The 27,827-nt window shown below is 25.5% G+C and overlaps 2 protein-coding genes and 1 long non-coding RNA gene across 7 annotated transcripts in view; 1 reads left to right on the top strand and 2 right to left on the bottom strand.

Moving 5' to 3' along the window:
• The window catches only part of LOC122498487, a 139,961-nt gene that overhangs the window by 101,110 nt on the left and 11,024 nt on the right, over window positions 1–27,827 (top strand). Inside the window, exons 1-2 of one of the 2 annotated variants that reach the window (XR_006301232.1) lie at window positions 14,346–14,757; window positions 15,123–15,254. This is a non-coding gene — a long non-coding RNA (uncharacterized LOC122498487). Of the gene's footprint in view, window positions 1–14,345; window positions 14,758–15,122; window positions 15,255–27,827 lie in introns of those variants that run through there. The other variant, XR_006301233.1, reaches the window with a different exon arrangement.
• Window positions 124–11,342, bottom strand: LOC122498483 (DNA topoisomerase 3-beta-1). The gene is made up of 13 exons (XM_043606234.1): window positions 11,112–11,342; window positions 8,683–8,825; window positions 8,377–8,571; window positions 8,033–8,200; window positions 7,634–7,762; window positions 7,378–7,496; window positions 6,956–7,156; window positions 4,091–4,295; window positions 3,829–4,011; window positions 3,243–3,452; window positions 2,712–3,154; window positions 942–1,200; window positions 124–606 (listed from the first exon to the last, which is right to left on the bottom strand). Exons 1-13 carry the CDS (start codon window positions 11,200–11,202, stop codon window positions 400–402), a joined length of 2,553 nt encoding a protein of 850 aa, XP_043462169.1. The 5' UTR covers window positions 11,203–11,342; the 3' UTR covers window positions 124–399.
• LOC122498484 (alpha-N-acetylgalactosaminidase) overlaps window positions 20,206–27,827 on the bottom strand; it is a 31,693-nt gene continuing 24,071 nt past the window's right edge. For all 4 annotated transcript variants that reach the window (XM_043606238.1, XM_043606236.1, XM_043606235.1 and 1 more), the window contains exons 3-8: window positions 27,627–27,801; window positions 25,289–25,463; window positions 24,246–24,340; window positions 22,929–23,288; window positions 22,653–22,817; window positions 20,206–20,649 (exon numbers count right to left, since the gene is read on the bottom strand). In XM_043606238.1, the coding sequence (XP_043462173.1) occupies window positions 20,464–20,649; window positions 22,653–22,817; window positions 22,929–23,288; window positions 24,246–24,340; window positions 25,289–25,463; window positions 27,627–27,801 (1,156 nt within the window). In that variant the 3' untranslated portion in view covers window positions 20,206–20,463. The remainder of the gene's footprint in view (window positions 20,650–22,652; window positions 22,818–22,928; window positions 23,289–24,245; window positions 24,341–25,288; window positions 25,464–27,626; window positions 27,802–27,827) is intronic.

The following is a 27,827-nucleotide window of genomic DNA, read 5'->3' as shown; positions in this document are numbered from 1 at the left end:
ATGGAAAATATATAAAAAGTTGAAATAAAAAATAGAAAATGATAAAGAAAATTACAGAAGTAAAAATAATGACATAAAATTAAAATACAAAATATAAAAAATAAATATAAGAGAATGTTCGTTTTTTAAATCATAATTATAATTTTATAATGTAAAATTTGTGTAATCAAAGGAAGACAGCAAATGTGCCAAAATCCTTAAAATTTACAATTAACTATTTTTATTATTATTATTATTAATTATTATTATTAAAATAATAATTTTACTATTATTATCATTATATTATTATTATTACTATTTTTTGTTGTTATTATTATCATTATTATTGTATTATTTAATACGAAAATTGAATTAATGAAAAAATTACAAATGAAAAGGGCGGAAAGATTGCAAGCTTAATTATACAAAATAAGCCGCGAGTTGTGCCATTTTATCTTTTGGTGGTCGAGGACGTCCTCGGCTTTTTCCTTTCGAATGACCTCGCGATTTAACCGAGACCGGCTTCGATGCAACAGCCCTATGCTTTTCTACCAGCGAAACAAATGGTCTCGTGCAAAAAACGCAGCCGGTCATTTCCGTCGCCTCGTCCGGAAGTTTTGTTTTATCCTGAAAAAAAGTTTAAAATAATTTTACTTTTTGCCTTTTTTTAGTTTTTCCCTCAATTTTCTTTCTCTATTTAGAGAATTTTATTTATTTCTTTTTCCATTTAGAATTTAAATTGTATTATTTATTATAATAACAGTAAAAATACTTAATTATTATTTTGTTTTAATATTTTCAAAATATTTATAGGTACCTATTTTTTAACAATAAGGAAAGTTGTGAAAAAATAATGATTGGGTATTTTTATTATTTTGAAAATTTATTTTTTAAAATTTTTCCAAATGGAAATTTGTTTCTTGTTTAAAAACTATTTTTGAATTATTTATTTTTGTGTTTACCTGTTTATATTCAACAGTAACTAATTGAGCGCCGCATTCGCAGACGTCTGTCTCGACGCTCACTTTGTGAGCATTCTCGAAAAGATGAATAATAACGTCGCAACGATTGCAGACTAATTTCCATTTAGGCGCGGCCGATGGGTCCAGAACTAAAATTCCCGTATCGCACTCCAAGCAACTTGATATTCCGTTTTGATACATTCCATGCGGACAAGTTGGATGCGTGCACATATTGCAGCCGCTGCCTTTTTTCATTTCCCTGAAAAATATATCAAAACAACTTTAGAGAATATTTGCAAAAACACAAAAAGAAATGTCGAAAATATAGAAAAATTACGTAAATTAGAAAATAAGAGGCCGAAAAGTACAATTAAGGCCAAACTTTAAGTTTAAGTTAAAATTTTAAGGTTAAATTCTTAAACTGGTTAAAAAAATTAAAGGTAAAATTTTAAACTACTTTAAAGAATTTAAAGGTAAAATTGAGCCTCCGGAAAGTATAACCACACATAAAATTCTGACCGCCATGCTAATTCAATGGGCGTCAAAATTTTATGTGTGGTTATACTTTCCAGAGGCTTAATTTTAAGCTCCAGTCAAAATTTAAAGGAAAAATTTTTTAATCCCGTTTAAAAAATTTAAGGGTAAACTATTTAAACTACTTTAAAGAATTTAAAGGTAAAATTTTAAGCTCAAATCAAAACTTAAAGGTAAAATTTGTTAAATTCGTTTAAAAAATCTAAGGGTAAAATTTTAAACTACTTTAAAGAACTTAAAGGTAAAATTTTAAGCTAAAGTCTAAATTTCAAGGCAAAATTTTGCCATAAGCTTAAAATTTTAACTTAAGCTTAATATTTTATCCTTAAATTTTTTTAAGAAGGAGTTTACACCGTAAGCCTTAAATATAAGCCTCCGCGAGCATAAACGGATATGCCTCCATGAGCATATACTTGCGTCTGCGCAAAGTGTTTGCCTGCAGCTGTGTTGTGAAAGAGTTTGCCTTGACCACGTGTTCGCGCAGGCGCAAATATATGCTCCTGGAGGTATATCCGTTTATGCGCGCGGAGGCTTATATTTAAGGCTTACGGTGTAAACTCCTTCTAAGTAGCTTAAAATTTTACCTTAAAATTTTCACTTTGGTATAAAATTTTACTTTTAAATTTTAACTTAAACTAAAAATTTTAAGCCACTTAAGAAAATTGAAAGATAAAATTTTAAGCTTAAGTCACGATTTTTAAATGTAAAATTTTAAGTTTAAGTTAAAACTTAAACGTAAAATTTTAACCTACTTTAAAGAATTTTAATGTAAAATTTTAATTTTAAATCAAAATTTAAAAGTAAAATTTTAAGCTTAAGTTAAAATTTAAAATATTAAAGAAACTACATCTTCTTGGACCAAAGGCCACGAAAATATCCACTCTATTATCTATAAAATTAAGGTCCTTTCAAAAAAACTTCAATTTTTAAAATTTAAAGGTAAAATTTTAACCAAAATTGGAATTTTAAGCTAAAATTTTAAGCTACATAAAAAATTTAAGGTTAAAATTTAAAGGTAAAATTTTAAGCTACTTAAAATAAATTTAAGGTTAAAATTTTAAGCTCAAGTTAAAATTTAAAAGTAAATTTTGAAATTTAAAGTTAAAGTTTAAAAATAAAATTCAAAATTTTTGAACTAAAGAAAAAATTTAAAAATTAAATAAAAAATTTCCAATTTAAAATGATAAAATCTTAAAGTTTAACGATAGAAGTCACAAAAGAAAATTGTTTCCAAACCTGAAAGGCGGATTATTGTAGCAATAGGGACAGAAAGTGTAACTTTTTCCCCGCGAGCCACTCGACCATGACAATAATTCAAAATCATCGAGTGGACATTTCAATTCCTTGTAGATGCGAATATTTCCATTTTGCGGTAAATTATAAGTCTCATTACAATGGACACAATGTAAGCGCGATGGTTTTGTCTGAATGTATTTCATGTAACGACGACATTTACCGCAACGCGAATGCGATTTTCCCGACGCCGAGAGCGGTGAGAATGTGACTTCAAATAATTGATCCATTGCCTCGATATTTTGCACAAAATAACGAAATTTCAATTTAAAAATTTCCACCGTATGCTGTAGGACGGCGCTAAAATCAACTTGACCAATGGCTATTAAATTTAATTGCTCCTCGACGGCCGATCTCATTGTTGGTAGAACTAATTCTGGATCAATCTGAGGAAACAAAAATTTGGAATTAAAATTAAAAATTAAATCTATCGAGACAATGGAAAACTAGAAATTTGATATGATAATTTGATACCTTTTGATAACCGTGAACGAGGACAATTCCCAATGAGGTGGGCACTAATTTTCTGCCCGTTGCAATTGTCACGTAATTTCGAATACAAATATTGTTGATGTGCACCGGAATTGAAGCGTCAGTACCAATTCCATGCTTTTCCATTAGAGAAATCAATTCCGATTCTGTGAGATAGTCCGGTGGTTGAGTGAAACACTCGAGAAGTTTTGTCTGTAATTTTCATATCGAAATAATTAATTTTATTATTTAACGTCTTCACATACGTATATTCATTTATGTTTTCTCTATTACTTTTGATAGACTATTTGTGACGCGTTCCCAAGAAAGGTACCTAAGAAGGAAAACATTTGAGGTTATGTTTTAAATTTTTTGAGTAAAAATACAGAAAGAGAATCAATTATTAATTAAAAATTGTTGGTTTTCAAGTTTTCATTATATTCAAAATATTCAATTAATATTGGTTTAAAATTTAAATAATTAAAAATGAAATTTTAATCAAGATAAATCTAACTCGAACCCAACCTATAATTCGTTTGCTTCTTAGGTACCTTTCTTCGGGTCGGGTCACATTTTATGAAATTATTACCTCCTGAATATTGACCTTATCGCCTTGAACAAGTTTAGGAAGAGTTTCATTATTACTTAGAGCTTGCCATGTAAGAAGACTGGTATAACCAGGATCGATTAATGAATGTCCAGTGATTGTGAATGTTTCCATTCCAATTTTAAATTTAATTGTCGTACTGAGATATTTACAGTCGCGTGCCAACTGTAATAGCAAAAAATTAAAATCAATTAAAATTAAGATTATAAAGTAAAAATATTTAAATAAACCGCAGTTTACAAACCGTGGCGATAAAATGTCTAGTTATGTAGTCGTATAATTTCCATGAGTCGCCATCTAATTCATTTCGCGAGGCGTGTTTCATTGGTGTTATTGGCGGATGATCCCCATGATCATGTCCTTTTCTTGGCCTATTTATTCCTTCAGAGAGAATTTTTCGCACCTCGTCACCCCATTCGGAACTGTTTTGCTGTTGTCTCAAAGTTGCACTGAAAAAATAACGCAAATAAAACGAAAACATTCGAACAATAAATAAAAATATTTATTTACTCCAACGTTTCGAAATCTAAATGACTTCCTCTTCAAGGAGTCTATCCAAAAAATTCAATTATTATTATCAACAATTTTTAGCTGAAATTCTTCTTTAAATCGATTATTTTTAATAATTTTCGAAAAAGTTCTTTGACAATTTTCAAATCCATTTGTTTATAATATTCAATATCAATTATTCGTAAATTCTTCAATTAAATAAAAATTAGTAAATAAAAACTTGAAATTATAATAAAAAAATTCAATTAAATTTTTTCAAAAAAATTAATTTCAAAATTCAATTATTTCTACAAATTCACGCCATATTGCTTTTAATATTCAATTATTATCTAAAATTTTAACTGAAATTCATTTTTAAATCAATTTTTATTATAAAATTCTACGAGAATTCAATTATTTAAATACAAAAATAAATAATTTATCGAATAATTAAATGTTTCTTAAAAATCAATTCTCGTAAAGAATTTTATAAACAAATTTTTAAATAATTGAATTCTTTCGACAAATTTTAATAAAATTTTTAAGAATAATTACATTTTTTGAGAAATTGATTGAAATTGTATTAAAAATAATTGAAATTATTTGTGAAAATAATAGAATCCTTAAGAAGAATTTTATTATTTTTGAACAATATTTAATTTTTGCGAAGAATATGTGACGCGATCTGAAGAAAGGGACCTTAGAAGCAAATCATTTTAAGGTTGGGTTAGAGTTACTTTTTTCTTGTTTGAAAGTTTCTTTTTACTTATTTCGAATTAAAATCAGTGTTTATTAAATATTTTAGTTTTAATGAAGACTTAAACATCAATGATTTATATTGACAGTTGATCCTTTTTTTGTATTTTCATTTAAAAAGTTGCAAACATAACCTATAATTTTTTGCTTCTAAGGTCCCTTTCTTCAGATCGCGTCACATATTATTACTCTTGAAAATAATTAAATTTCTGTAATAATTTGTAACTTTACAAAAATTAAAATTTTTTTCGTGTTTTTAACTAATATTTTTCTACAAATGCATTATTTTCAATAATTTTTGAAAAAGTTTTTTGAGAATTTTCAAATTCATTTGTTTACAATTCAATTTTACAAAATTTCAATTATTCGTAAATTCTTCAATTAAATATATATTAGAAAATAAAAACTTGAAATAATTTTCCAAAAAATATCCGCTATTAAACTTTCTCAAAAAAATTTATTCCACAGAATTGTTAGTTAAAAATATGGAAAATTCAGATTTTCAAAGATTTTAATTTGAAACCTTTTCAAAATTCAATTATTTCTAAAAATTCACGCTCTAATGCTTCTAATATTCAATTATAATCTGAAATATTAACTGAAATCCATTTTTAAATAAATATTTGTTACAAAATTCAACTAGAATTCAATTATTTTTATTAAAAAAAAAACATTTTATTGAAAAATTGCATGTTTCTTAAAATTAAATTCTCATTAAGAATTTTATCAATAAATTTTTAAATTGATGACGAAATTTAATAAAATTTTTAAGAATAATTACATTTTTCAAGGAAATCAATTAAAATTGTATTAAAAATAATTGAAATTCTGCAATGAGTTTTATTATTTACGAAAATAATTGAATGATTGCGAAGAAATTGATAAAAAATTTCTAAGTAATTGAATTGCTGTGAAATTTTTATTATTTTATGAAAATAATTAAAGGTTTGCGTAGAATTTTATCAACTTTTTTTTTTAATAATTGAATTCTATTGGAAAATTTTATTAAAATAGTAGATATTAAAAATCATTGAATTGAGGAAAACTTTTGAGAATAATTGAAATTTTGCCAAGAATTTTATTATCATTTTTGAAAATAATTGAATTTCGGTATTTAATTATTTCTAAAGATAATTGAAATTTTTGACGAGAATTTAAACAAATTTTTGAACATAATTGAATTTCTCAGAAGAATTTTGTTACATTTGAAAATAATTAAATTTCTGCAAATATTTGTAATTTCTCTAAAATTCTCCAAATTATATCGTAAAATTTACGAACTTTTCGTCTTTTCTCAATCAAATTACGGACCATTTTTCAAAAAAACGAACCTTTACGGAGTTCAAGCAAATTTACGGACCTTTACGGGATTTACGAACCTATAGTGCGAACCCTGCTAAAAGTACATTTCTTATAAAATCCCTTAAAATATTTTAAAGTGCCTTAAAGTTCCTAAAAGTACATTTAAGTGACTTAAAGTTCCTAAAAGTACATTGAAGTGACTTAAAGATTCTTATAAAATCCTTTAAAGTATAAAGTTCATTGAAGTACTTTAAAGTGCCTTTAAATTCCATAAAATCCATTAAAGTGGTTTCGAGTAGTTTCAATTTTCTTATAAAGTCCCTTAAAATTTATTAAAGTTTCTTAAAGTCTGTTAAAGTACTTTAAAGTGTTTTAAAACTCCCTAAAGTCCCTTAAAGTGCCTTAAAGTAGTTTAAAATATTTCTTAAATGTTTTTAAACTCTACTTTACAGTTGGAACCTAAAATTCGATCCTATCTTGTATCGCTTTATATTTTTCTTTACAGTTTCATTTCCTAAAAGGGAAAAAAATTCTATTCCTTTATAAATGTTGGTAAACTTACAGTAGATCGAAATTTTCCGAATACGATGTGGTTTCGGTTCGCGGATAGCTGATGTAGCCTTGTGTATAGAGTCGTTCGGCGATTTGCATCGCATGATGCGGTCCCATTCCGAGACCGGAACTCGCCACTCTCATTAGCTCAACGGTGTTTAAAGCGATGGGCCTCGATTTTGCTTTCTCGACACTCTGAATACTCGCCACACTATAAAGCAATTAATTTGTATCTATGAGCACAAAACAGTACTTAAAATTAATATATTAAAAGTAATATTACAAATTAAAAATTTATTTAATATATTCATATATTAAAAATAATATATTTAATATAATAAAAATAATAATATATTAAAATATTTTTAAAATATATCAATTTAAATATTATATTTTAAAATTTTTAATATTTAATAGAAATAGAAAATTTACTTGGCGATTTCGTGTTCCTTTACGTGACTAAGAAAAATGGATGCCACTTCTTTATCGAAAGATCTACCTCGACTCCAACTTAAAATTAAGTCTTGACCCTCTAAAGTTTTCACTGTGACCTATTTTTAAAGTAAAAAAATAAAATTTATATATAATAAATACATTAAAATTGTGCTTTATAGTTGAAAATTTGATTTGTAAAGTTCTTTGACTTTAAATTATCAGAAATTTTTCCTAATTTCTTTCTTTTTATTACCTGAAGTACCCAGTAAGCGTCAGGTTTAAAAGTCTGTATTTCGTCGTGTCTCTGAACACAAAAACCCAAAGTTGGCGTCTGACATGGTCCATACGATATTAAAGATGCGTCCAAGTCACCGTATTTTCCCTGTATAACATTTTTTTACATTAAAAAATTTGGTATATAACATTTAAAAGTTTGTACTTGAAAAATAAATTTACAAACAATTTTCTAATTTAAAAAACAAACATTTTATTTTAAAATGTATTTTAAAATGTACATTTTATTTAAAAATGTATATTTTAATCTAAAATGTTCATTTTGTTTTAAAAAATATGTATATTTGGTCTTCATTTCAAATAAATTTAATGATTTAGTGTAATTTTCGAAATGTTAATTAAGAAATGGGAGACAAACTTGAAAGAATTTAGTTTGAAATCTCGTGAAGGCGCAGCCTATTCGTAAATCCAATTCCTGTCGGGCGTCGACGCTCTTCGCCTCATTTTCGTTCGGTTTTTCAAGATTGGCGAGAGCTGCTTTTATGTCCTTTTCGGTAATTGCAGAAAATCGAGCTCGCCAAATGTCCTGAAAATAAATTTGATTATTGAAATAAAAATAAAAATAGAAATGAAATTTTAATAATATTTTTTAATACTAATACAAAAATTTTAAATTAAATTTTCTTCTATATTATTATTGTAAAATTCTTTAGAAGAATTAAAAATTTTCTAGAAAAATTCCAAGTCTGATTTTCACATTACATTTGGTTGCAAACGACGAGACATTCCCTGTTGAACAGCATTAATAACTTCAAAGCAAATATTTTCGCCTTCTTTGTCGCAATCCAACCAGAGTATCAAATAATCACAATGTGAACCTTCTTTTGCGAGAAAATAGGGAATTTTTAATTTTGGTACCGCCTCCTTCTTCTCCGTTGGACAGGAAAATAGTTCCGCCTATAATTTTTTTTGTAATTTAAAAACAAGTTTTATAATAGAATAGAATTTTCAAATTTTTCTTTTTGAACATTACAAAATTCTACTTTCTTTTTTCTTTTGTTTACTTACAGGATCGACTTTATCCCAATTATTGTACTTTCCAATGAAATCGAGACTCATTACATGACCGCAGACTGATGTCATTTTAAAATTCACATTCTCCTGACGAAATTGTCCCATCCATTCGTGAACCGAACAGGAACCATTTAAACCTATGGTAATAATTTTAAATTATAAATAAAATACAAAGCTTCCACGTGAGGATACGAAATTAATTTAATTATGTTAAATTATTTAAATTTAAACTTTAGCCGACTAGCAGGATAAATAAGAATATATTTAGCCCGCTAGTGGGATAAATAAGAATTTTACGTTATTTATCAGGGTTGTCACAAAAAATTAATTTTGTTTTTCCCTGACTTTTCCCTAATTTCCAGACAAAATTTTGACTATTTTCCTGGCCCTAAAGAATATTCTGATTTACTCTGAAAATGAGTAAATTCACAAAAAAATGTTTTATTTCATTTATTTACGAATTTCCTTAATTATAAAATTATTCGCAAAAACCCCAATAACTTCATTCTGAAATAAATATTTAATCATTATTATTTTTCCATGGGAACTAAGATTTCCAAAATTTCTAATTCAAACCTTTTGAAATTTAAAAACTTATAATAATTAAAGGTGACCGAGGTGATAAAATCATTATTTCATATTATAATATAAGAATATTGTTACTTTAATTTCTTCAAAATTATTTTTATCATTTCAATTCAATTATTATTTTCTAAAATTTTTAAATCAATTTTTATTAGAAAATTCTACAAAAATTCAATTATTTATACATAATTTTATCAACGAATTTTTAAATAATTAAATTCTTTCGATGAATTTTAATAAAATTTTTAAGAATAATCACATTTTTTGAGGAATTCGATTAAAATTATATTAAAAATAATTGACTTATTGCGAAAAATTTTATAAAAAAGGTTCAAACAATTGATTTTTGTCGAAAAATTTTTAATACCTAATTGAATTTTTGGGAAATTTTTATTATTTTAGAAAACAATTGAATATTCGTGTGTAGAACTTTGTCAAAATTGTTTTTAAATAATTGAATTCTTTTGGGAAATTTCATTAAAATAATAAATATAGAAATTATTGAATTAAGAAAAATTTTTGAAAATAATTGAAATCTTGCAATGACTTATTAAAGTTTTTGAAAATAGTTGAATTTTATTACTTTTGAAAATAATTGAATTCTTGTGATGGATATTGTTATTTATGAAAATAATTGACTTCCTCCGAATGATTTTATTTAAAATATTTATGAAAATAATTAAATCCCTGGGAAGAATTTAAAAATGTATGGAAATAATTGAATTACTGCGAAGAATTGAATGCAAAATTTTAAAACAATAGATTTTTTTCGAAAAAAATTATGCAAATTCTATTTTAAATAATTGAATCCCTGTGGAATATTTTTTTTAAATAATTGAATGTTCATGAATATTATCAAAAAAGTTGTTTAATAATTAAATTCGTTTGGAAAATTTTATTAAAATAGTAGAATATTGAAAATCATTGAAATAAGAAAAATTTTTTAAAATAATTAAAATTTAGTAATGAATATTGTTATTTATAAAAATAATTGAATTTTACAATGAATTTTTTGAAAATTCCTGAATATAATTGAATTTTGGCGAACAATTTTGCTACTTATAAAGATTATTGAAATGCTGACGAGAATTTTTTTTTTAATTTTTGAAAATAATTGAATTTCTGGAAAGAATTTTAATATTCATTAAATAGTTGAATTCTTTCAAATAATTGCGTTAAAATTTTTAAAATTGAAACTAATTTCAACAGAATTGAAATTAAAATTTTTCAAAAAAATACTTCATTTAATGATTTATGAGTAATAACTTTATGACAGTTTTCCAATAAAATTAAGTTATTTAAAATAAATTATTGTCAGAAATAGAAAGAATTTAATGTTTTTTTTTAGAATTTGTGGTAATTTCATAGTTTATGAGTCAAACAAAAATAAAAACAAAAATATTAATAAAAATATTAATAAAAATCCCTGACCAATTTTTTTAATTTTGGCACCTATTTTATCAATTTTGTAAACTTTCTATATTTTCAATCAAAACTTGTTTTCAAAAATTTTATAATTCATTCATATTTAAATAAATTTAAACAATATAAATTAAAAATTTTAATCAACTTCAGTGAAATTTCTTTAATTGTTAAAACAATTTTCCTTAATTTTGGAAAATTTGTAAATATTTCGAAAATTAAAAAGCAACTTGCTACGTATTATTGAAAATCACCATTTTTGAGGTTATTTTTTTAGGAAAATGAATATATATAGAAGAAAATGTAGACCAAGTAAGTAGTAGAACAATTTCAGTAATAACAAGTGGTAATTTGTTATCATTTAATTTAGAAAGAATGGTACATAAAGTGTATAGAAATTAAATTTTATAACCTACCTTTTCGTGAAGAACATCTTCCATTACTTAAAATATTCGCGAGTGAAGCAGCTAAAGATGGCTTTTCAGCCACCATAAGTGCTGTCTTCATTTTTAATAAGTACACGTGATTATTTACACTTGTTTTCAATGATAAATTTCGTTATTTTGACATTATTTTTATTCTTTCTGCAAAAAAATACTGTCATCACTAAACTAATGAGTAAATCATTAGTTCCCGGCTTCTGGTTGCGCTGCAATCGAAAACCATGAAGAAAACGTATATTTAATAAGGTTACAGGAGAAATTTACTAGAGTTACTATCTAGGGATTTTCTGTATTGTTCCGAAAAATCTAAAGTTACTAGAGAAGTAACCAGATATTACTTTTTGTATTTAGAGGTTGGCATACTTGCAACGTGCTTTATAAAAACGTGTGAGTAATACTTTATTATTGTGTATTCTCCACAGGGTTGCGTACGTAATTTACCTGACGTAAATTACATAGTTTTTTACAGTAAATTACGTCCGTAATTTACGTGCTCAGTTTTATACGTAATTTACTTTTTCAAAATGGCAGAATTGCTTACATGATTGCCGTTGACTATTTCTTAATTCTGTGTCCCAACAAATTGCATTTAAAAAATGTTTAGAGTTGCATAATAAAAAGTACAAATTTAATTCTTTAATTCTAGACCAAAATCATTCACATATAGGTATTAAGTATTTTCTTCAAATTCTATAAAAATAATATCTCTTGCTCTAAATTTTTCGAAGAATATAAATTGCAAATTCGTCGTTTTCATTCACTTGTTCTATCAAATAACCACACTTCTGAAAAATATAGAACCTCTTCATCTTAGAAAATTTAATAAATTTACATGAAATATATCCCTCTTCTTATAGTTTTATAAATTTTAACTCTATCATTATTTCTTATTTTCTTTCCAGGTGAATATTTTTTATTTTACAATAACAAAAAGGTGCATATTTTTCAAAAGTGTGGTTAATTGATAAAACAAGTGAACGGAAACGACGAATTCGCAATTAATATTCTTTGAAAAATTTCGAGAGCAAGGGAAGTTATTTTTATAGAATTTGAAAAAATACTTAATATATGTGAATTATTTTGGTCTAGAATTAAAGAATGGAATTTATACTTGATATTGTGCACACTGTTAGAAATTTCTGTAATTTTACAGCAACTTTACAGTACAAACATATTGTGAATTTACAGTTTTTGCTGTAATAACACATAAATGTAGTAAATTCACAAAAATGTTGTAATTTTTACAGTAAAACCTTACAAATACAGCAAAATTTCATTGTATTTGAATAATTCACAGCAAAAAAAAATTGTACTTTTTATTTACAGTAAATTGTTTGCGAAATCACAGTATAAAACTCAAAGAATTTTACAGATATTCATTTTGTGATTTTAGCTGAGGTTTTTTACATTATAACTATAGCATTGACTGAATTTTAACCTTAAGAATATGATTTTAAGTCCTAAAAGTATAGCTGAATCATTTTTTAAGCTTAAAAATAGTTTCAATAAAAACTATTTTTTAATTATATTGCATTTTAGTATTAGTGAATAATTTTGGACTGAAAAGAAGAATAGAGTATGGTACACATGTTTCTTATATTTGATACTGTAACAAATTTAGTTTATTTTTATTTTTTGTCTTATGCAAAATTTTAATTTAACTTTACTTTAGTTCGGAGATGTATAATTTTAATAAGTATAACATTAATTTTTATAATTTGACAAAAAGATAATATTTTATTCCTTATTAATTTGCGATTATTACATTAAATTAATTCATTTTTAACTGTCGATCGAAGAAAAGTCATTCAACATTCATATAATAAATAATTTGATTATTATAATGACTATTTCGCGTCGGGACAATATATACATAATACTTTGCAAGAGACTTTCATAGCCTCCCTTGGTCGAGCGCGTCTAGGCGCAGCTCCCAAGGTTGATGGCTCCATACAAGATAGACAACACTATATACGACTAAGGGTTCAAATCGTGGCGTCGCATTTCCGTAATAATGATAATAAAATGCTAATAAAACTTTTTTTTTAGTTAATTTACTTTTATTATAACATATCAGAAAACAATATAAACAGTTTTGATTTTTTATGTAAATATTCAAATGATAGAATTTCCGAATTAATAGTAGGGAATATTTTTGAAATACATGGTATACTGTAAATTTACAGCACTTTAGTGAAGTAAAATTACAATATTATTTTGATGGATAATTGTTTCTTGTACTTTTGCTGTAAAATCACAACAGAATTTTCTAACAGTGCAACTATCAAAGCTTAAAAAAAAATTTTCTTCAATTGGCGTGCGCTTGAATTCCAGATTTCAAAATCGCATTTTTCACAAAAAATCTCTAACTTTAAAGAATTATATTTTTAATATTTACACTATTAAATTGGTTATATCTTAGCCTATTTGACTCTAAATTTATTGAACTTTAAAATGATCCTAGTTTGATAGCTCTATAACATCTATTTTTACAGAAATATTTGAATGTGAAGTGAACCAAGCATTTAAAAGTAATCAGTACAAATGTACTGAAACTTTTTGACCCCAGTGTACCTGTGAGCAATAAGGCGATTATAAGCAGATAAGGTTTGAATAATTTTCTTGCACAACAAGCATTTCAAAATAGCCTTTCCTTTTTCTGTTTTTTGACGTACAAACCCTAATTCTTCCCAGGGAATCGGTTGTCCTTCTTGGTTTGGTCGATTCATTGTATATAATTTATATTTAATAATCTGACGAATTTATTGCATGACATTGACGACGCACGTGTAATTTTCAAATATTATATATGCTTTTAGCGCTTCTTCAATTGTCCGACATCTTTTTTTACATTCCATTCTGGAACGAACCTTAGGGTACAGTCACACGATCTCATGCAAAACTTATGCATGCAGGTTGCCATGGTAGCGTTCAAGAGTGAGAGAGATAGGAAATTATTCTGCATGCATAAGTTTTGCATGAGAAGGGGTGAACGCTCCCTCAGGGTGCGATCCCATGTGAGCAGAATACGTCGACCGAAAGCAGAAAATTATGAGAGTGAAAAGAACAACAATATCTACCTATCTCTTTTCCATTCATGATTTTTTGCTTTCGGTCGACATATTCTGCTTACATGGGATCGCACCCTTACACATTCGTGAGTTGTAACTTCTCAACCCTTTGAATGGCGCATTTGGCAACTTACCTCATTGACCTTCCCGACCCTGAGCGGGAAAAGATCCGTTTAACCGTTTAACACATTTTAACATAGAAATGGCTGTATGCTCTGCAATAGGCCACTAAAAAGGAAAGAAGAAGAACACATTTTAACAACATCGTTATTTCTTTTGTATTTTACTTGAGTCGATTGAATCTTTCAATAATTTATTATTAATTTGAACAAAAGTGCCGAAAAGTTTAAGCGAATGGACAATAAATGTGAGTTTTGAATAAATCGTGTAGAGTGAAGTAAAGTAATAAGAAATAAACGAGAAATAAAAAATTAAATAGAGTAGCGAATTTTTAACATGCGACACGTGCGCGGTAACAGTTATTGCAAAGTAGAGAGAAGTGCCGGAATAGGAAATCAAACATCAGCTCTTTACAGAATTATGATAAGGTGAGGAAAAAAGTGTCTTTAATAATATAAATTTTGAGTGTGCTAATTTTTTCTCGTGATTTTATCAAAAAAGCTGGAAAAAAATTTTATTTCTCCTCCACGTGTTTGATAGCGGAAAAAAATTGTTCCAAGTGACGCTATGCTGCTATTTTACTTGCTATATTTGTTTCGACAGCGACAGTAAAAAATACAGTAATTCTTTTTTTTTTATTATTTTTTTGCTAATATTTTGTCGATTTCATGTTGCAATTTATATTGATGGACAATTTAATAAAAAAACTTTTGCAGGTTATGAATTTTAAAAACACGTTTTTACAATAAGTTTACCAGTTTAGTTATGGATAATTTTCATTTTTCTTTTTCAGACGTGAAACCATTAGTAGAGGATTTGGAAATGTGGATCAGTCATGTGGACCAGAATATTCTTATCGGTAACAGGACTCATCCAAGGAAATCGTAGGAATTTTCATTCAGAAAGCGAGAATTCAATGCTAATGGTAAGTGAATATTTTTTCTTGATAATTGCTTAAATGTTCTTTTCTTAAAGAAAAAAAAATATTTTTAAGTAAAAAAATTTCGCTTTAGGGTACGGTCCCATGTTGAGCAGAAAACACAATGCAAAGCAGAATTTCGTGAGAGTGGAAAGGATATTGATATCTGACTATTTCTCTTGCACTCACGAAATTCTGCTTTGCATTCTGTTTTCTGCTCAGCATGGGACTGCACCCTTAAAGTAAATTAAAATTTTTCTTAAGTAAAACAATTTTTGAAAAAATTATTATTTAATTTCAGAAAAAAAGAAATTTTTTTTAACGTTTTTAGAATTTGTTGCAATTAACTGTTCTTTTTATAAGTAAAATAATTTTTTTAAGATAAAAAAATTTTCTTGAATGAAACCAAATTCCTTAAGTAAAAAATATTTTCTGAAGTAAAACATATTAATTTATAATTAATTAAAATGATTAAAATTTAGTTTCGTTTAAAATTGGCAACTCATTTCGTATAGTTTTTGTTGCGCAAAATATCAACTTCCAAATAAAAATTACCCATGTAATAAGGGGTGAATTAAAGTGGATTGGCACTTTTATGCCCTTAAATTCCAAACCAATTCCGTTTTTGTCCGCAATCTTAATGAATTCCTTTTCTATTGTTAAGTTGATAATTTCTCTGTAACCACGTGACCAGAATTTGAAACCCCTTTAATGCCTTTTAAAGAATTCAATGTTAATAAAAAGGCATTAACTCCACAACAAATGATTCCCTTAAACGGCATTAAAGTGCACGGAGAGAGAATATATATTAAATTTTGTAAAAATATTTTTAAATTGGGGAAAAAGTGCGACAAAGCGAAATTTTCATATAAAAAATACTAAACTTTAAAAAAAGTTTTGTGAAATTTATTAAAGTTATATTAGAATTTAATTAATATTCTTGATATTTGATATAATTATACTAAATTTCACATAAGTTTTTTTAAAGTTTAGTATTTTTTATATCAAAATTTCGCTTTGTCGCACTATTTCCCCAATTTGAAAATATTTTTACAAAATTTAATATATATTCTCTCTCCGTGTGGATTCAGACTCTGGTCACGTGGTTACAGAGAATTGAATTGGATAGAAATTATCAACTTAACAATAGAAAAGGAATTCATTAAGATTGCGGACAAAAACCGAATTGGTTTGGAATTTAAGGGCATAAAAGTACTAATCCACTTTAATTCACCCCTTATTACTGGGTAATTATGTAGTTGGAATATTTAGAAAAATTGGATTATGGAAAATATTGAAATACACCATTAAAAAGTAGAAAAATTAAAAACAGTTAAGAATTAAAAAATTTGTATTTATTTTACTGTTTTTAAAAATATTTGTGAATTTTTTGAATTCATTATTATTTGGTTATGTAATTTTGATATAAGAAAATATTTTTATAATTTTTTTATTCATAATTTTTCAATCTTTAATATTTTTATTATTTATTTTATATAATAAATAGATAAACTAAAATATCTAAGTAACAATTAAATTATAAATTTTATACATTTTATCTATTTTATAATAACCTGAAAAATGATAATTTCATCATAACCTGAAAAAAGACCTCATAATTCCAATAGTTTTTAGTAGAAAATTGTTTCTAACTTTTCTAAATATAATGAATTGTGATTATTTCGGAGTATTAAGAGATTCCCCAGTAAAAAAAAACTAATTCAAACGGATTGAAATGAATTAAGATTTTTGGTAGAAAGCGGGATTCATTCAAGCTCTTTGTATATTCGATTGAATTTGATTCAATTTGCCTGAAGTTGTGCAAACGAATTCGCATTCGTAAGAAATGACCAAGGCATGCATTGAATTCGTGCTGAAGAATTAAAAAAAAATTATTAAAGGCCCCAAAAAACTTGTCCATTGAATTAGTAAGAATAGAAGGTTTGGAAGTTCAATACAGTTTGACGAATTCAGGAAAATTGCAACATAGCTCCAATTCGTATTTGTCACAAAGCGGGATTCACTGAAACTCTTTGTGAATTCTTTTTAATTTATTTCAATTAGTTTTTGTTCACTGCACGAAGAGAAATCTGTTAGGATTAATGCTCGAAACTTTTCATATACTTTTTCCATAGATTCTTTGATGCTAAAATCCTAACAGAGAGCCTATTTATTGCTCGAGTCCGCCTGAATATTAGGCGGAGTCGACTGATATTCAGGCGGACCTCTTATACTTTTCACTAGTAAGTGCTTATGCTATATTCATAACCTCTACTCTATGCATTATTCGCAACAGATTTCTCTCCGTGTGGGTCTACTAGTATAAGAATAGATAGTGATATATTCTTTTCTTACTAAAAGGACACTTGACGAAATGTCGGTAAATTAGAAGTTTTATCATTTTCCTAATAAAGTTTTGGATGTTCAAGTAAAAAAAATTATTCTTCCTTAAATATTTTTTAAAAATTACTATACAATAAAGAAAAATAATTAAAATTAAATTTTACTTACTTCAGAATTAATTTTTGTAATGTGTAAAAAAAATTTTTTATATTAAAAAAGATTAAAATTAAAATATTGAGCTACAATAATTTAATTTTTTAAAAATTCACCAAAATAATACAAAATCGCAATGAAAAATTTTAACAAACAAAAATTGCTATAATATAAAAGTTACTTTCCTTTTATTATTTATTTAAATGGATTTCTTTTGGGACAAAAGAATAGCTCTTTAAAGTATATTCTTTAATTATCAAAAGCATTTAGTTTACTATTAAAAGAAATTAGTAATGAATTAATTACTAATATTAGGTATTTATTAATTTTAAATTAATTAAATTTATTAATTATTTAGGGTGATGTGGGGTGATGTGCAACGTTTTTTTTCGTTGGACGAAAAACATGTCAAATAATTAAATTTTTAAATATTTCAAAATTGAATGACTTAGAGGCATTATAATAGAATATTTCTGCATTATTAGATTTTCAGAATTTTAAATTTTTCCTACAAACTTTTCGCTTTTTCAAAAACGTCTGTTTTTGCATTTTCCAAAAAAGTTGGGGTGATGTGCAACACCAGTAAAATTCAGGTATGTAATGCATAAATATCGATGAAAATCTCTTTAATTATTAATTTTAGGCTTTTTTAATGCAAACTAATCAAAATCTGCCAAAAAAAATTTACTGAGGTATAGTTGACCTCTGAAAAGTAGAGATTTCACCAAAGAAAAAAAAATTTTTTTTGTTTAATTTTTTATTTATTAATAACTGAATGAGAAATATAATTAAAGGAAAATAACTAAGAATTTTTTATTCATCATGTGAATCGCAGTTATGGCACGTAAATGTAGTTACGTCCACCCCAAAAAAAAGTGTTGCACATCACCCCAAATATGGTATTTTGCAAAAAATGATTTGTACGCAATTCAATGCAATGGAAACACAAAATATAAAAAGATATTTAAAAACACTTAAAAAAGCAACAATAAACACATTCTTATCTATAAAATAAATTAAAACCCTTCACGAAACGACTAGAAATGTAAAGCACGAGAAATATTTCCTTCTCGAGAAATTTAAGTCAACTTACGTACAGCAAACCTAGCTGCGAGCTGTCTCGTGAGTTTTATATCAAAAACAAGCTATTGAGGACACAAACAAATGGCAATACTTGGCTCTGTTCAATATCGAACTGTAGATCAGAAATCGGCGGTGTTGCACATCCCCCCATGTTTCACATCACCCCACATCACCCTACTATTATTCATTAAATAATTAAATAATAATTTTTTGAATGGGAAATAAACTTTTGACAAATAAATACAATCGGTGGACGCAAGTTAAAAAAATTTTTCAATTAATTGGAGATAAGAGTCAGTAAGTTGGATGGAATTATCGGTCCCGCACCTTATTGAAAATAAAGAACGATGGGTAAAGGCTTACGAGACTGGTTTGTATTTAGAGGACTTTAAAAGATTAAATGAATCTTTATTTTTGCAAATTTTACCACAATTAGCATTGTTTGAGGGCACCCAAAAATATCTTAGAGTAAAAATACCTATCAATCATAAAAAAAATTCTAGCGCGGTTAGGACTGTCTAATAAATATCAAAATAGAATGCTTACTTATGGTAAAACTATTGAATTTAACAATGCGATAAGATGTCATAAGTGTGGATTGGTAATTTCTGAAAATGTATTTCATCTATTTTCTACCCCCCCCCCCTATATTTTTTTGGAAATTAGATTAATTATATTAAATTTATATGAAATTACAATTTTTTCGAAAATTATGTCAACTGATGTTCAACTATAATAAACAATTATTATCGTTTATATTTTATTTATTACTCAGGAATATATTCAGACTAAGGAAAACAATGCTTGGACATTTTCCACCGCCCTAAATTTTTGGTATATTTAGCTTTTCTCTGATATTACCATTGATAAAAATTTAAATAATTTTTTGTTTATGTTAGACTCATCGTTGCGAGTGCTAATTTTAGGCGACTCTAAATAATATCTTAAAAGTGTCTGACCATGGATTTTTTCTAAATAAAATAAACAAACATTCCTGTTTGCCATGATATTGATATTGCAAAATAATCTGACGCAACGAAAAAATAAATAAAAATTTACACACACACCATGTGCCATGTAAATAAAATTTAATCAGAATAGTTAACAACAAAAAATTGAAAAAATCCTTGAACGAATTCATTGACTCGGAAACATAACCATAATCCTCGAAAAAAAAACATTTATAATACGATAAAACTCTTTGAGTTCGCTCCTTAAAGTCAATCTATATGTATAGCAGAGCAACTCTCCCAGAACGAGAATCCGTAGGAGTGAATGTAACGATTAAAACTAAACTATAAATGATTGAATCAGTAAAACACAAGTGTAGTAGCAATCGATTGAATCGCATTCCTTCGACTTAATTAAAAACCAGTGCTTCTTGTATTTTTTTTTAAATTTTAATTTCATAACTTCGTAAATAATATGTATCACATATGTACATACGTAAAGATACATCATACAAAGTAATATTGTACTCTACGTTTTTCTTATATAAAAAAATTATGGTAACATTTTCTTTTGAAAGAAAGATTCTTTCTTTTTTTTGCTATATAAAGTTTCTTTTTCTCGGGTAGAAAAAACAATTAAATTATAAAAAAAAACACGAAATGAAACTAAAAATCTAACTGGCAAGTTATTTGAAACTGTTTCTTTCCTTGAAGACTTGATTTAGAGGCACGTACGGCGTATATTGATCAGCAAGATACAAATCATCGACTTGCAAATCACATCTTAAAATTACAACTCCCGATGGATTTACTTTGACTTTGATTTTTGTCAATGGCGTGAGAATTCCGTAATCGACATCCTCGTACAAGTCCTGAAACAAAAATTTATATTTCATCTTTTTTGCGCAAAAAATCAGTGTTGCCAGCAAAACTTGTGTGCTTGGCGCCATCTGGAGAAAAAAGTAACCAAAAGTCGCAAAAAATTCAAATATTGCTTATAATATCAGAATTAAAATTTAACGGGAAATTCAAAATATTGATTATTTTTATTAATTTATTAAATTGCTTTGGAAGTATTTATTACTATAATTAAAGAAAAATAAATATTAAATATATTTAAAAAAAAACTAAATACATTATTCAGATGCAGGCTTCGCACTCATCTACTAAAACCTACTAAGTATTTACTATTTTTTTACGTTATGCTACTATTTGGGTATACTTTTTTTAGATTTCAGAAACTAAAAGCTACTATTTCTGTTTTTTGAGAATTTCCACTACTTTAAATTCGCTAATACTATAGAAATCAAAAAACTATTTTCAAAAATTATAATCAAATTCTTTATAACGATTCAATTATTTTCAAAAAATATTCGTAATTCAATTATTTTCAATATCTAGTATTTTCAAAAAATTTCGCAAAAGAATTCAATTATTATAAAAAACTGATAAAATTCATCCAAAATTCAATTATTTTCAATATAAATAAAAAAATTTCCACAGGAATTCAATTAATTTAGAATAGCATTTTCAAGAAATTTTCGAAAAAATCAATTATTTAACAAAATTTTTTTACAATTCTTCATAATAATTCAAATACTTACATTAATAATAACATATTTCATAGAAATTCAATTTTTTTAAAAAATGTCTGATCAAATTCTATAACCAAGAATTCAATTATTTTCATTAAATAATAACATTCTTCTCAGGAATTCAATTATTTTTGTAATTTTTAATAAAACTCTTTGCAACTATTCAATTATTTTCATATACAATAAAATTCATCGCATGATTTGAATTATTTTTAATTCAATTTTATGGGAATTGCTCAAATAAATGTAATTATTTTTAAAAATTTAATTTCAATTCCTCGAAAAAATCAATTATTTACAAAAATATTAGAATTTTTCACAGGAATTCTAATTATTTTCAAATATTTTAATAAGATTGTTCGAAAGAAATTAATCATTTTAAATACAATTTAAATTAAAAATTTTTGAAATAATTCAATTATTTTTTTAGATTTTAATTAAATTCTTCCCAAGAATTGAATAATTTACATAAATAATTTTTCGAAATAATTCAATTATGTCGATAAATAACATTTTTCACAGAAATTCAATTATTTAAAAAATTTTTGAAAAAATCTTCATAAGAATTCAATTATTTTCATGAATAATAAAAATTTCTCAGGAATTCAATTATTTAAATTAAAATTTGCATAAAATTAGTCGAAAGAAATCAATTATTAAAAATTTTTTATAAAATTCTTCGCACGAATTAAATTCTTTTTATAAATATTTAAATTCTTTCATGAATAATATGAAATTCGTTGGAGGAATTTAATTTATTAGCATGATAAGAAAGAAGTAAATATTTTTGATAAAAATTAGGAAAAAGTCAGGAGAATAAAAAATATGGAATGAAATTTTTGTCAGTTTTGTGAAGTTTCTAAAACGAGTTTTTTGTTGTTGTCAAGTTTAATTTTTCTATAGCTACTTTTTTTTTAGTTTGGAAGCTACTTTTTGGTACTTATTTTAAAATTAATTATCGAGTGCGAAGTCTGCAGATGACTAAATAATTATAAATATAAAAGAATGAATTCATTTAAAAAAATTTGTTTAATTTACTGTCGTTGTAAAAAAGTTAAAACTTTTTTTAAAAAAATAAACTGTCACTGACGAAGGCTCCCATTATCTTTTAATATTTTTTTTTTATAATAATTATCATTTATAATACTTTCGAATGCGATGAGAATGTTAAAAGATGTTTTATCTAAAAATTTTTCCTGAACGGAAATAAAATACTGATGTTGAAATTATATTTTTGCAATGCGGCAATAAAAGAAGAAATAAAAATTGATAAAAATTACCTCGACTCGATAGCCACCAGGATATTGCAAACCGAGTTCCTTTAACGTCACCGAAACATCAGACGGAGTTCCGTCAGTTCTTCTATTCAAAAATGCAATTGCATATGAATAATAAGATTGATCAATTGGCGTTATTGGTCTCGCCCAAATTTCAATGCCTTTATGCTGGAAAGAAATAATTTCAATTGAAAAAATTAATTTCGTTTGTTGGAATTAAAAAAATCCAAAACAAAGCTAGAGAGAGAGAAAACCTTTTAGAGGAGAAAAAAAACAAACCTTGTAAATTCTTCGTCCCTGTATTCCAAGTGGATCCTGATCGACGGCAATAATTTTTTTATTCTGCAAAATTGCCTTATATTCGGGCCTAATTGTTCGTAAATCAACGGACATTAAAAGTGGCGCTGCAAGTATTGCCCAAAGTGCCATTTGCGTTTTACTTTGCTCGTAACTTAAACCAAAATTACCGATAATTAACATATCGGGATCGTTCCAATGACCGGGTCCAGCATTTGGTACAATTGCATCCTGATTATTGCCGTAGTAATCAATAATTGTTTCGAGACTATTCCATGAATCTTGAATATCATCGAAATTCCTCCACAAATTGCAGTGTCGTATTATCGCCTTGAAATCTGGCTAGAAAGGAAAATTACATGGTACGTCAAAAAAGAAAGAAAAAACAAACAAATTTCATTTGTTTAATGACATGAGAAAATGAGATTTAATCACCCATTTTCTTCATTAGTGGGTTTTTAGTATTCTTTTTTTTTTTTTGTTTTGTTGTTTCTTCTTTTCCTTTAATAATCAAAGTCTATTATTAGGAAGACGGCAATATTTAATAATACCTTCTGTTGTCACAAATATATTCTCTCAACTTTCTAACTTTCCTTCAAACTGACACAATTTCGGCGGCAGTTGAATAACCTTTCGGGTGTCATTTTTCGAAAATTATTAGCAGAATTCTTTTCTTTTGCTAATTATTTTGTGCGAAACAGTTTTCGAAAATAATGTTTTTTTTTTGTTCATTTGTTTTTCGAAATGAAAGTTTTTTTTCTTGAATTTTCATTTTTGGAGATATTTGCGAAAACATACTTTTTTGATTAACGAATTGAACTGCATTTTTTTACGAAATGAAAGTTTTTTTTGTAACATTTGTTGCCACACTGGGTCATTTTTATCAGGATTGAGAATTAATTCAATTCAGATTTAATGAATAAAAATTGTTCTTCAATAATGGTCAGTAAAGTGTCTATTATTACTCTAGGGAAATAATGGTCAATAAAGTTCCCATTTATTCCCTAGGGTAATAATGGGCTTTATTGCGCTCATAGGTCAATAAAATATCCTTTATTACCCTAGGGCAGTAATGGTCAATAAAGTACCCCTTATTTCCCTAGGGCAATAATGGGCACTTTATTGGCCACCCTCACAGGTTAATAAAGTACTCGTTATTACCCTAGGGCAATAATGGTCACATTATTGAGCAGTATGTCAACGGCGTGGCAAAAAAGAATTGTCAACTGAAGTTTAATGATTTAAATTGTTATTTAATTTATTGATTAGTTAAATTAATTAAATTGTTATTTGAATTACCTGCATGCCAGCGTAAATTTGATAAACAGGCCAACTGCAGGAATAAATCATTGGCCGTCCGGTTCGATTCAAATGAAATCCAAATTCCGGGTATCCTGGAAAAATTTTCAAATTTGAATCGATGTGTTTTCTTCCTCCATTAATAAATTTGTATTTATATATGCATAAATATTTATTAATGATAAATAAAATTGTTTACATAAATAGATATTTATTAATAATAAATAAAATTATTAGTATAAATAAATATTTGTTAATAATAAATAAATATTTATTAATAATAAATAAGATCATAAATATAAATAAATATTTATTAATAATAAATAAGATCATAAATATAAATAAATATTTATTAATAATAAATAATAGCATAGTATTTATTAACTATTAATTATACATGTATAAAATTATCGCATTCAGTTTTACTTTCACTAAATATGCTGACAATTCAAGTTGATGGAAATTATTTTCTATGACTAATAAATTTAGAATTTTATTAACAATAACAATTTTAATTAAATTATAAATTTTTTTTCTTGCTTCTTCGATGGTTTCGTAAAGTTTATGTTAAATTGTGATGCGAAAAAATGTTTTTTCTTTGCACAAAAGAATTTTTATCGCCGAAAGATTAGAATAGTTTGAAGAAAGAAAATGTTGCTTATTTAAAAAAAGAAAAAGTTACAAATTTTAAATAGAAAATATTGCTACTTGAAAAAAGAAAAAGTTACTAATTTAAGAAAGAAAATGTTGCTTATTTAAGAAAGGAAAAAGTTACAAATTTTGAAAAGAAACTTATGCTAATTGAATAAAGAAAAAGTTACTAATTTACAAGAAAGAAAATGTTGTTAATTGAAAAAAAGTATAAATTATTAATTTAAGATAAAAAAAGTTGCTTATTTAGAAAAGGAAAATGTTACAAAATTTTAAAAAGAAAATGGGCTACAAGTTTTAAAAAGAGCTATTAATTTTAAATAATGAAAGTGTTACTAATTTGAAGAAAGAAAATGTTACCAAAGTTAGATAATTCTTTTTGATGATTTTACCTCGATCCATTTCACTAGGATGAGCATAACATCCATCTAATTTAACGTAATCAACATCCCAGGATGCGAATGTTGCAGCGTCAGTCTCCAAGTAACCGAGAACTCCCGGATATCCTGCACACGTGTAATTTCCATAATCCTCATAAATTCCGAATTTCAATCCTTTCGAATGTACCTAACAATGTGAAATGTAATTTATATTTTTTTAGTATTTTTAAATATTTGATACCATAGAAAGAAAAAGAAGAAAAATTTAATTTTAATGTTGACGAAAAAAATACAATGATTAAAAAATTGAAAATTCAGGCGGAATTATATGTTAATTATAAAATCAACAAATTGTTAATTAACAAAATTGTTGAATATTTTCAACAATTTTATTCTATAATTAAGTAAAAATTCTTATAAATAATTTTTACTCTCTAAATTTGAATTAGTAAAACAGGCATTACAGTACATTTTTTCCTCAAAAAAGGTAAAAAGGGAAAGTTTTTTCCTCAAAAAGGGGACAAAAATTTATTTGTTTATACAACTTGCATATATAATTCAAACTTTTTATCATATAGCATCTATAACATTTTTTAAAAATGATTCAATTTTAATCAAAGTTGCCACAAAAATGTAATTTTGTTTTTTCCTGACTTTTCCCCTAACGAATATTCTGCGATTCACTCTATTACATTTATTTACGAATTTCTTTAACAGTAAAATTAAAATTCGAAAACAGTAATAACTTCTTTTTTTTAAAAATATTTAATAATTATTATTTTTCTATAGGAATTAGGATTTTCAAAACATTCAAATTCAAATCTTTTTCAAATTCAACAATTTATAATTAATTAAAGATGGCCGAGCAATAAGATGATTATTTTCTACTGTAAGAAATATTTTTACTGTAACTTCTTCAAAATAATTTTCATCATTTCAATTCAATTATTATTTTCTAGAATTTTTTAACGAAAATTCTTCTTTAAATCAATTATTTACAATAATTTTTAAAAAAATTCTGAGAATTTTTAAATGTATTTGTTTACAATTAAATTTTACGAAATTTTTAAATAATTAAATTCTTTCGATGAATTTAAATAAAAGTTTTAAAAATAATATTTTTCGAGGTATTCGATTAAAATTATACTAAAAATAGTTGAAATTCTACAATGAGTTTGAATATTTATGAAAATAATGGAATTATTGTGAAGAAATTTATAAAAAATTTGTCAATAAAAGAATTCCTGTGAAATTATTTTATTATTTATGAAAATAATTAAACGTTTTCGTAGAATTTTAATAAAATATTTTTTAAATGATTGAATTCTTTTGGAGAATTTTATTAAAATAGTAGATATTGAATATCATTGAATTTAGGAAAATTTTTGCAAATAATTGAAATTTTGACAAGAATTTTATTAAAATTTTTGGAAGTAATTGAATTTTGAAGAAGAATTTTATTATTTATAAAGAGAATTAAAATTTTGACAAGAATTATGTCCTTTAAATTTTTGAATAATTGGATTTCTGCGAAAAATTGTATTACTTTTGAAAATAATAATATTTTAATTATTTGAATGTTAATTAAATATTTATCTAAAGGTCTGCATTCTGTTGAATGAACCACCTTATAATTTATAAAATTCTTTACGATATCTATATTATTTAAATCATTAACATAAAAAAACATATTTATATTATGTTGTGGTCTTATTAATCTTAATCAAAAATAAAACTCACTGAATTCTATAACATTGAGTTTAAATTTTATGATTACAGTTTGAAAAAGATTTCAAAAAAAGAAAAAATTGTTTATCTTTGATTAGAAAAAGGTGAAAAAGGTGACAAATCGTCAAAAAAGGTGAAAAAGGTGATAAAATTGAAATAAGGGGACAAAAGGGGAAAAATGTTTACTAATTTGTATTAGTGACTGACTTTTTGCTTTTGAATTAGTAAATTTTGCTAATAAACAAGTAAAAATTACTATTTGGTAGTAAAATTTGCTAATTCAAAAGCAAAATGTCAAATTAGTAAACATCCTTATAAATACTAATTAAAATTTAGAGAGTACCAAGGAAAATAAAAAATTTACCCAATTGAAGAAAAAAAAAGAAAGAAATTAATAAAAGGAATAAGAAGTGTAAAATAAGCAAACGTTATTTCAGTAGTTTTGAAAAAAAAATATTTCGTAACGATTTCAATATTATTCATACGCTAATGAATTCAAGAAAATAAAAAAAAGAGAAACAACACTTTTTGTTTCTCAATAGTATATACACTTTTTTTGTATATGGGTCAATGGAATTTTTATTATAAAAAAAGAAAACAAAAATTAGAAAAAAAAACTTACATAATTTGCCAGACTCTTCATTCCATATGGAAATCTTTGTCTGTCAGGTACTAATTGACCAGTTGAATCTCTATCCTTTTCCAACCAACAATCATCTACATTAATATATTCATATCCAGCATCGGCGTATCCCTCCGATACGACAATATCTGCCATTGTTCTAAATAGTCGATCACTGTAAAATGAAGAAAAGAGAGAAAA

This window comes from Leptopilina heterotoma, unplaced genomic scaffold, assembly GCF_015476425.1.
Source record: "Leptopilina heterotoma isolate Lh14 unplaced genomic scaffold, ASM1547642v1 Lhet_15, whole genome shotgun sequence".
NCBI lineage: Eukaryota > Metazoa > Arthropoda > Insecta > Hymenoptera > Figitidae > Leptopilina > Leptopilina heterotoma.
The sequence above is the reverse complement of the archived record's forward strand: the minus strand, read 5'-3'. Positions and strand labels throughout refer to the sequence as shown.

What these genes read in the sequence shown, in the direction of transcription:
- LOC122498483 (XM_043606234.1), bottom strand. Translation starts at nt 11,202, where the DNA reads ATGAAGACAGCACTTATGGTGGCTGAAAAGCCATCTTTAGCTGCTTCA. An exon ending in ACGCTTACTGGGTACTTCAG is followed by an intron (nt 7,497 to 7,633) that starts GTAATAAAAAGA and finishes CTTTAAAAATAG; the next exon opens with GTCACAGTGAAAACTTTAGA. An exon ending in TACAATAATCCGCCTTTCAG is followed by an intron (nt 1,201 to 2,711) that starts GTTTGGAAACAA and finishes TATATTTTTCAG; the next exon opens with GGAAATGAAAAAAGGCAGCG.